Genomic DNA, 10,000 nt, shown 5'->3' on the forward strand with positions numbered 1-10,000 from the left:
TAGTAGTAGTAGTATAAGAGCTGGATTCTAAGATAAGATACCCAGGGAGAGCAGTTGTGTTCTCAGTCATTTTATCTGTCTGTCTCTCTCTCTGTCTGTCTCTCTGTCTGTCTCTCTCTGTCTGTCTCTCTGCCTGTCTCTCTGTCTCTCTCTCTGTCTGTCTCTCTCTCTCTGCCTGTCTCTCTGTCTCGCTCTCTGTCTGTCTCTCTCTGCCTGTCTCTCTGTCTCTCTCTCTGTCTGTCTCTCTCTCTGCCTGTCTCTCTGTCTGTCTCTCTCTCTGCCTGTCTCTCTCTCTCTCTGTCTGTCTGTCTGTCTGTCTCTCTCTCTCTGTCTCTCTGTCTGTCTGCTGTGTCAGTTGTCTGTTGCTCTGCAGCTTGTTGTCTCTTAAAGTTCAGAGTGATGTTTCATGTGAACAGAGTCAAGTCCTCCAGCAGCAGGATCCTGGTCTTGGTGTATTGAGTCTTTCAGAGTGAATGAGCTCAGTGTAAAGACCCAGGCTGCCTGTGGCTGTGTGCTGCAGACGGACTTTAAAGAACGATACACAACAAAAGCCAAAATGTCGCCTGCATGTGTAGCTGAGTCATGTTCTGACCGTTTGAACAAAGTGACGCAGACTCTTACAAAGTGACTCCTGCTCTAAATTAAAACACATTTTGGTTCGTTTTAACCCTCATCCTCCCTCTGGGGTACCCGCAGACCCCAGAGCTATACTTTTTGTCATATCTCACAGGTGCTTCATTCTGTCATTCCAATTTTTCATGACTTTGTCAATTTGTTCCTAATGACTTCATATCATTGTTCTCTGTTTCTGTTTTAATTAGAGCTTTTTAAAAATACCAACATATTGGGGTCCTGGGGGACTCCAGTCAAAAGCACCCAATTCCTCCTATGCAGATTCAATAGATGGAACTATTTATTGAGTTCATGTTTGCCATGGGTCCTAATTTAAAGTCTCACACACTATCAGGGGGGGGGGGCACTCTGTCAGTCATTTTGAAGGAGACAGACACAGATGCAGCAGACACAGATTTCCTCATGTGCTCTGTGACCCTAAATACTGCTCTTCCTAAGGTCAGATGATGTTCAAAGTCACAAATACAATACATCATTTAATTAACTGTAACTTTCCTAAAATAATAATAATGTTTTGTTTTTTTCAGATGACATTACTTACATAACTAATAATGTTTTGAGAAGAAATAAGTTAACATTCTGCTATGATGGTTGTTTCTTACAGTAGTTTATTCTTGGGGTCCCCAGGGACCCCAGTCAGTAGTCCTTGTATGTTAAATATGTTGGTAGGATGAGGGTTAAAGGAGAATGGGCAACTGGAAGGGATTGACAACACACTTTTTATTTAGTATCACAAATGTGTGCTATCTTTATTTAGATTTAAGCATTCTTAAAATTCAAGAACTGTAATAAAATGAAGCTTGTTTTGGAGCATTTTCAACTGTGACACGGCTGTGTGGGCGTTACCCTTTCCTCCAGGCTGTGGGCGGGGCCTAAGTTTGACTGACATGCCTGTTCAAACTCAATATTTGGCAGCTTGTATCTGAAAACGAGGCGGCGTTTGGCCCCTTTGTTTTACGTATTAAAGTCATTTTTTAAATCTCGCCCCACAAAACCTAGTCGCTCGGATAAATTCTCTGAGTTTTGTGACATTTTTCACACCCCAGGATGGGCGAAAATAACCAATTCAATGAGAAATTTCATATTTTAGATGAAAACCATGACGTCTCTTGGTTGCCTTGGTGTTAAGTTTAATCTTAACTTACAAAACAGTAATATTGAAGAGGGTAGAATGTGATTTTAGTTTGTAATACTGATCAATAAAAACAGAACATTTTCTTTCCCAATCTATAATGTGTTTGGAATTGATCCCTTCAGCCGCCCATCTCCCCAAAATGCTGCCCAGGTTTGACTGCATTCAGTCTCATGGATATTTATGATGATAATACTAATACTAATACTAATAAACTTTATTTTCAGAGCACTTTTCAAAACAGAGTTACAAATTGCTTTACAATTAAACGGGAAAAAAAGACAAAATTAAAATGAATTAATCAACAGATACATAGGACAACTATGGAGTAAAAACCAGAGACTTAAAATAGTTTAAGATACTTTAGGATACTAACTGAAAAATAAGTACAATAAAAAAAGATGAAATACCCACAGTGAGTTTGAACTGCAGTGATATTGAGCGATCTGCACTCAGTATTCTGGACCTCAGCTCAGACTCAAACCCCTTCACACTCTAAGGAAAATTAACTTTAAAAAAAAAAAAAAATGAGTGAAAAATATGAAATCCAATCTGTGTGATGTTTATGTATTCTGGGAAAGCAGCGCTAGATTCTGAAGTCCTGTTTAAAGAATCTGTGATGGACTGGTGACCTGTCCAGACCAAAGGCATGCTGGGATAGGAATGAGCGGGTAAAGAAAAAGAATGAATGAACGAATGAATGAATGTTTCCACAGTTTAGAGCCAGCGGTAATAAGTCTTCACATACACATACCCGCATACACATGTACAGTGTTGGGGGTAATGTGTTAATCAGATCTCTTTCTTGTGGTAACGAGTAACTTAACGCATTATTTTTTCAATTTATTTAATCAGTTACTTTCTCAAAGTTACATTTCGCTACTTTTACTTTTCTTTCAAATGGTTAAATGTTTAGTTAGTGCAAATTTAAAAAAAACAAAAACAGGATCAGTTAATGCTTCTGTGATCTTCTGTGATTTACTGTGGAACCAGGTAACTGAAAGCTACTTTGATGTTTTCTTCAGACAGCAGTAGATTCTTCAGGCTGTGTCCCAAACATGATGATTACTGATGATTTCTGTACAATAAGAGTGATGACATCAGCAGAAGACGTATTTTTAAGGAATATTTTTAAGTGGGTAACGTGAAAGTACTCTAACGTGTTATAAAGACAATTAATAAAGACTAACTTAGTAACGTAACTAGTTACTATTTAGGCCAAGTAACAAAAAAAGTAATTTTCCCCAACACTGCACATGTATACGCATAGATTACATATCTATAACGTACAGGTGGGGCCTCGAGTCACATGACTTGGACTCAAGTCACAGTTTTAATTGCTTGAGTCTTGACTTGGTGCATGAAGAGAAGACTTGAGACTTGACTTGACTTGGGTTCTGGTGACTTGGGACTTGACTCTGACTTGTACTCTGATGACTTGAAAAGGTTTCTAAAGTCTTGACTTGAGATCTTGTGTTTGTGTAAATGACTCAGATTGAAAGTGATGAGATTTGTTCCAGCAGACGACTGAATTTAAATTCTGTTTTCTGAATTTGTATGGAATGATTGAAGTTGAAACTGATTATAGAAATCAAACAAAATCATGATGCTCTTACCAAGTTTTTATCCTATTAAAACCATATTGCATTGAAAAGTCCTAGATATTTAGTTTTCTTTAAGATATTAAATTGATACTGGACTCTTGATTTGTTCTGACTTGACTTGCTGTTCTACATTTAGACTTGAGACTTGACATTAATGACATGGACTTGACTTGGACTTGACTTGGTAATCTACATTTAGACTTGGGACTCGACTTGAGACTTGAGCCTCAAGACTCGAGACTGACTTGGGACTCGAGCAAAGTTGACTTGGTCACACCTCTGCCATAACGCATTGTTGCGGACAGTGTGGTCGAAAAAAAAAAGAAACAAAGAAACAAAGTCAAAAGAAGCAGTGATCGCAAAAAATAATAATTTCATCATCTGTTTTTCCAGATGAAGGAAAGACAGGAGGTTTGTAGAGAGCTAAAGCTTCACGTTAAAGGTTTAGGGTTCACTTTCTGATGTGGAAATAGCGAGTTGTGGTTTCGACAGTCTGGTTCCTGAACTCGGCTGCAGCTACAGACTCTTGGCTCCAAACTAAAAATATCTGCGGTGGAAATAAAATGTATTCATGGAAGCTTATTCTATATCGGGAAGAAAAACCCAGACGCAAAGCTTTGCTCGCACGGTACACCCGTTCCTCTGTGTGTGTGTGTGTGTGTGTGTGTGTCTAGTGATAGCCATTGTAGAAGCCCCTCCCCCTCCCAACCTGCATCTATCCTGCATTATCACGACAAAATGTTTCTAATAAATCCGGTTGAGTGTGAAGCGGTGTTTCCCTCTCAGTGTAACAAGCATGTTAGAGGAGATATTTTTACACTGTCATCATCAGTCTGTTATGTTCAATTTTCTGATAAAGTGTTGTAATTTACTTTTTCTTTTTTTTTCGGTGAACCCACTTTCCCTCAACTTCCCTCGTCTACTTCTACTGCAGTTAGTGATTTACTACATTTCTCAGAATGCTTTTCGACAACCTGCAGAGAATGGGGAGTCAATTTTTTCAACCAAAAGCAGGTGGGATGTAACAAAGTCAAAATACTTCATTACTGTACTTAAGTAAGATTTTCAAGTATCTGTACTTCACTCAAGTTTTTCTTTCACTGAAGACTTTTTACTTTTACTCTCTACAGAAAAATCTGTACTTTCTACTCACTGCATTTCCAAAACAGACTCGTTACTCTCGGGAAATCATCAACTGATTTTCTAAAAAAAAGGTTATTTTGTACATCGGACGGCTTCCATCCCAGAAGCAGCTGATCCAGAGCCAGATGTGATTGGCTGCTTGTTCAGCAAAGCGACACCAAAAATTAGGGAAAAGGAGAGAGAGAGAGAAGCAACACGAAGAAGAGAGAAGCAACAAGAGAGAGAGAATTAACGTTTGTGATCTGAGCTGCAGACTCTTTCTCATCTGGGATTCAGAAGAACGCTCAAAAGAAAACCAGCTCAGAACATTAGAAATGACTTTTTTAGAGATTGGTTTTTACGTTTATACTTTAAGTAAATTTAAGTCCACGTACTTTTATACTTAGACTTGAGTTAAGGATTTGAAACGGTACTTCAACTTCTACCAGAGTATATTTTTAAATGAGTATTTGCACTTTTACTTGAGTAGGGAATTTGTGTACTTGTACCACCTCTGGTATTAGCATTTAATTAGCTTGAAAGTGTGATCATTCAGCTGTGTGATGTGTACAAGTGGAGAGAGTGATAGTGATTCCATAGTGAGAACAAGACGCAGCCTGTCTCTCTGCTGCAGTGCATTCTGGTCTCTCTCCTGCTCCTGTGGTGGAGAAACTGGTCTCTCTCCTCTTCTCTGATGGATCTCTCCCTGTATGATTGTTGAACGTCTCTCCGTGCAAAATGGCAGCTCTAGAAAGAAATCCTCGCTCTTTGATTCTGAGGGACTGACACCAAAACCTGACGTTTACCGCTGAGGTTTTACATCCTGAAACATTTTCTCATGCCAGACTCCTCGTCTACGATTGGCCGGTTACCCACGAAGAAGAAATGACACATAAACGACATAAACGTATTTTAAGTGTAGAGCAGACTCTTCAGGTAGAGGCTCTCTGGGATTATGGCAGGAATCCAACATCATACACAGGCACACACACACACACACACACACACACACAGTCTTACTTATGTCACTTTTGGGGTATTTACATAGACTTACATTCATTTCCTGGAGACTTACCCTAACCATAACCATAACCACTACTTCCCTAAACCTAACCCTAACCTTAACCTAACCTTAACCTAACCCTAACCTTAACCACTGACCCAAAAATCAGCTTTTTACCAGTTGGGGACACGGCTTTTGTCCCCAATTGCACAAGCCGTCCCCAATCAATTGGTCTTAAGTCTGGTTTGTGTCCCTGAAAGTGACTTAAGTCATACACACACACACACACACACACACACACACACAGCAGAACAGGTTCAGGCTCAGGGCCTGACTGACTGACTGACTGGAATCAGACGGTCAGAGTCAACAGACAGTCAAGTCTGAGCTGCTGGGGTCAGGTTTTAGAACAGAACAGAGAGAAAGAAAGAAAGAGAGAAAGAAAGAAAGAAATCAGTCAGTCTGCTATTCAGTCAGTCAACCAGCTTGTCAGTCAAGCAGCCAGCTAATGCATGAGTGAGTCAGTCAGTCAGTAAACCAGTCAGTCAGTCAGTCAGTAAACCAGTCACCCAGTCAGTCGGTCAACTAACCTGTCAATCAGCTAATCAGTCAGTAAGTCAGCCAGTCAGTCTCTGACAACAGACGTTTCCATAGAAGAGTTTATTGGTGTCAGTAAACCAGTCTGTCAGTAAACTAGTCAGTAAAGTAGTCAGTCTCTGACCTTATGGAAGTTTCCGTAGAAGAGTTTCTTGATGTCAGTCAGTAAAGCAGTCAGTCAGTAAACAGTCTGTCAGTAAACCAGTCAGTAAACAGTCTGTCAGTAAACTAGTCAGTAAAGTAGTCAGTGTCTGACCTTATGGAAGTTTCCGTAGAAGAGTTTCTTGATCTCTGCTCCTTCGAAGGTGACGGTCTGGAACTCTGATCTGTAGTCGCTGTTGAAGAACGTCAGAGTCTTCCCTCCGTCTGCAAACACACACACACACACACACACACACACACACACACACACACACACACACACACACACACACAGTGAAGAACAATAGAAACACAGTTAGAATACAGACTGAATGTAAAAATATTAAGCTGTGGCTCCTTTTGCAAAATCTACATCTCGGCTGTCTCAAAATCCTTCTGTAGCTCTTCCCTTTGTTTCCTCCTCCTCCTCCTTTGTGATTGGTTTAGATTTAATAATTGAAATCAATAAGCGATAATGGCTTTTACCTGGATTCACCTCATCAGTGAACATCATGAAAAGAAGAAGTGTCCCTAACCCTTTGTACATTCAGTGTGTGTTTGTGACGGCTTTTTTTCATTACAGAAAAAAGCAGAGGTGATGAAAAGAAATGAATATGAGTACATCCAAACCAAATGTATACAATCTCCTGAAAACACACATGCATATACACACACACACACACCCTGCTGTACTCACTGTCCAGGATGACTCCCACCAGTGGCTCGTTGTTCTTGTTGAGGATCTCCCAGAGGGCGAAGGGCTCCTCCGGCGTGTCGGGCAGCAGCCTGAACAGCAGGCTGATGGTGTAGTCTGACGGCAGGCCTTCAGGGTGCAGGTACCTGCAGCACACAGGGGGGTACGTCTCAAGTCTCTTATCTGATACTTCCTCGCTCGAACCGGAAGTCGTTCTGGTCCGCCATTTTGAAGGTCGTCCCAAAGCGCTTATTTCTGCTCCGAGGAGCGAGGAGGGATCTCTGAGAAGCTATGAGCGAGGAGACATGAGAGCAGCCTTCCCAGAAGACTTTCAGCTGAACGCCATGACGCTGAAGGAATAGTTCACCCAAAAATGAAAATTCTGTCATCATCTACTCCCCCTCATGCCAAATGAAACACAGGTAAAATTTGTTAGTCCATATAACACACAGGGAGGCTGCACCACAACTTGGTAGCAGCCTTCTCCAAAACAACTGAAGTCAATGGGGACCTGTTCTTTAGAGCTCCAAAACAAAAACAGCCAAACAATCACACTGTGAATAGAAAGACCTATACACCATTATTTGTTGCAAATCAATCAGCTGTAGTTAAGATTTGCACTAAATGATGGTGTAAATATACTGTAGGTCTTTTTGGAACTCTGAAGAACTGGTCCCCACTGACTTCAGTTGTTTTGGAGAAGGCTGCTATGGAGTTGTGCTGCAGCCTCCCTGTGTGTTATATGGACAAACTTCACCTGTGTTTCAACTGGCATGAGGGGGAGGAGATGATGACAGAATTTTCATTTTTGGGTGAACTATTCCTTTAATGACACCGCCCCTACACCTGGCAAATTTGAACGAGATGGCAGTGAAACTGTACAAGTGTAAGTTCCCGTCATTTTATGCTTTTTGATATATAACGTTAATGCAAGAACACGGGGAACCTAAATTACGTTTATTTTATCCACAATCCGTTTTGTTATGTCATAAATCTCACCAACAGCACCCCCCAGCTGTGCCGCTGTAAACAGAAACGGACGTCGCTTCACATGACGCTTCAGAGGAAAGGACGTCTCACTTCTCTAAAAACATATTTCCTCGTTTCCTTTCTCCTCACATGGTTTCCTTGCGTCTCTCTGTGCATCCTCGGTGGAAGGGACAAAGACGCAAGGAAAAGACGCAAGTGAGGGAAACGTGGATGCAATTTAAGAGACTTGGGATGCACCCCTGCTGTCAGAGGGGAGTCTTTCACCTTCACCTGATGTTAGGGCCATGTTGGTCCTTTTCAGGGGCAATTTAATAAACCCTTTCCACCAGCATGGCTTACAAACTTAAGCTGTAGATCAGTTCTCTCCATTGGCAGCAATTAAGTTAAAGGATAAGGCCGGTGTTTTTTAATGCATTGCTTACCATCAACGAATCCTATGAAAATAACAAAATCAGCAATGATTTTGTTTTGCCAGCAAGTCTCGTCCATGTAGCCGGTGCCCAATGCAGCCATGTCCCAGCAGCCATAGAACTCCACTGTATTAAAAAATCGATTAAAAACCCGTCAAAGAGCCATGCTGCTGCTCTGCAGCATATTTCATCATCACAGCCGGCCGACTTTTTCCTCAAACAACTTAATAATCCGGCTGTAAACACGTTTTCCATCTCAGGAAAGTAGTTCCATAGCACAGAAAATAGTCCCCGGCGTAATGAAGAATTTGTTCCCATTTGAATTTGATTTGGTAATAACTACAACAGCCTGACTTTTCATGGTAACTGTTAGCGATTTTTAAAATGTACACTATGTCTTTGTGAGCTGTATTTAAAGGTTTTTAGCTTACAATTGGAGCCAATGAATTGATGGCTAAAAACGGTACATGCGAAGTCAGAAAGTAACGGGAGTAGAGCAAACTCATTGCTGATTTTGTTATTTTCATAGGATTTGTTGACGGTAAGAAATTCATTAAAAAACACCGGCCTTATCCTTTAAGAAGCCAACTGTCTGTCTCCTCTGACTCTGTCTGTGACACTGACTTAGTGTTTCAACTTAATGTGTAACACAGTCCAGCTGTTGTCACTGACATCTTTCTGTTTCTGTTGTCAGACGACTGAAACACAATAAAAAGAGATTTGATCGAGGCTCACAAAATGCGAACAGGCTAACAGTTCATTTCTGGTCTGTCAGCATTTTCTGAGCCTCGATCAAATCTATTTCTTTTTTTACAGTGTTTCAGTCTGACAGCAGAAACAGAAAGATGTCAACAAGTGTGACAACAGCTGGACTGTGTTATAATTGTTGTTGAAACACTAAATCAGTGTCACAGGCAGACAGTTGGATTCTTAACATTGCTGGGAACCGATCTATAACCTGCAGAAGTACATCAGCCAAGTTGGTAAAAAGGGTTTATTGAGTTATGAAATAACACATTTACATTGCATATTGGCAAATAAACACCTAATTTGTACCGCTAGTATTTGTTTTATTTTAAATCCTAACGGCACATAAACAGAATAAAGATCAGACATTTCCTGCTTCAGGCTGCATGCCGCTTGTTTTCTGACTGAAATCGCTTCGTTTTATCTGAAGCCAGAACGCACCGGAAAGAATTGCCAAGTCATTCTGACTCTGCCTTCAGAGCTTTAAAGGCTAATACCGCTGTTTTTTTAAGTCAGTCCAGCACTCCAGGTTCCTTTCTGGTTCCCCACACGGAGTCATTCCTATGTTCCCAGGGTCCTATGTTCCCCAGTTCTAGGGTTAGGTAGGTTGTTTGTAGATGCTTACCCAGAGCCCTGACCACAACTGTTTCAAAGAACAGAAGGGCTTTTTATCAGAGCTATCCAGGTTAGGCACAGGCCATCCACTGTAATTTGACTGCACTTCTGGGTCAGGGTTAGAGACCTTCAAAATCAAATAAAATGATAACCATTGGTTTTGTTGTGTTTATATAGCTGTTTTGAAGCCTTGTTCCAATAAAAAAAAATGGATAATATTTATGAAATATTTTAACTTGAAACAGGTCAAATTTGACCCGAACACAATAGGAGGGTTAATGTGTGTTAACAGAATATTGAACTGGGGAACAT

General features: G+C 40.7%; 1 protein-coding gene across 1 annotated transcript in view; it reads right to left on the minus strand.

The window, feature by feature from the left end:
- The window catches only part of LOC139652552 (collagen alpha-1(XIV) chain-like), a 130,201-nt gene that overhangs the window by 98,957 nt on the left and 21,244 nt on the right, over positions 1-10,000 (minus strand). The window contains exons 10-11 of the mRNA XM_071529658.1: positions 6,930-7,072; positions 6,348-6,457 (exon numbers count right to left, since the gene is read on the minus strand). Coding sequence (XP_071385759.1) covers positions 6,348-6,457; positions 6,930-7,072 — 253 coding nt within the window. The remainder of the gene's footprint in view (positions 1-6,347; positions 6,458-6,929; positions 7,073-10,000) is intronic.

The sequence above is a fragment of the Centroberyx affinis genome, unplaced genomic scaffold, assembly GCF_046629955.1.
Source record: "Centroberyx affinis isolate AG114_WGS23_722 - 3 ecotype Tasmania unplaced genomic scaffold, CSIRO-AGI_Caff_v1 ptg001824l_1, whole genome shotgun sequence".
Classification (NCBI taxonomy): domain Eukaryota; kingdom Metazoa; phylum Chordata; class Actinopteri; order Beryciformes; family Berycidae; genus Centroberyx; species Centroberyx affinis.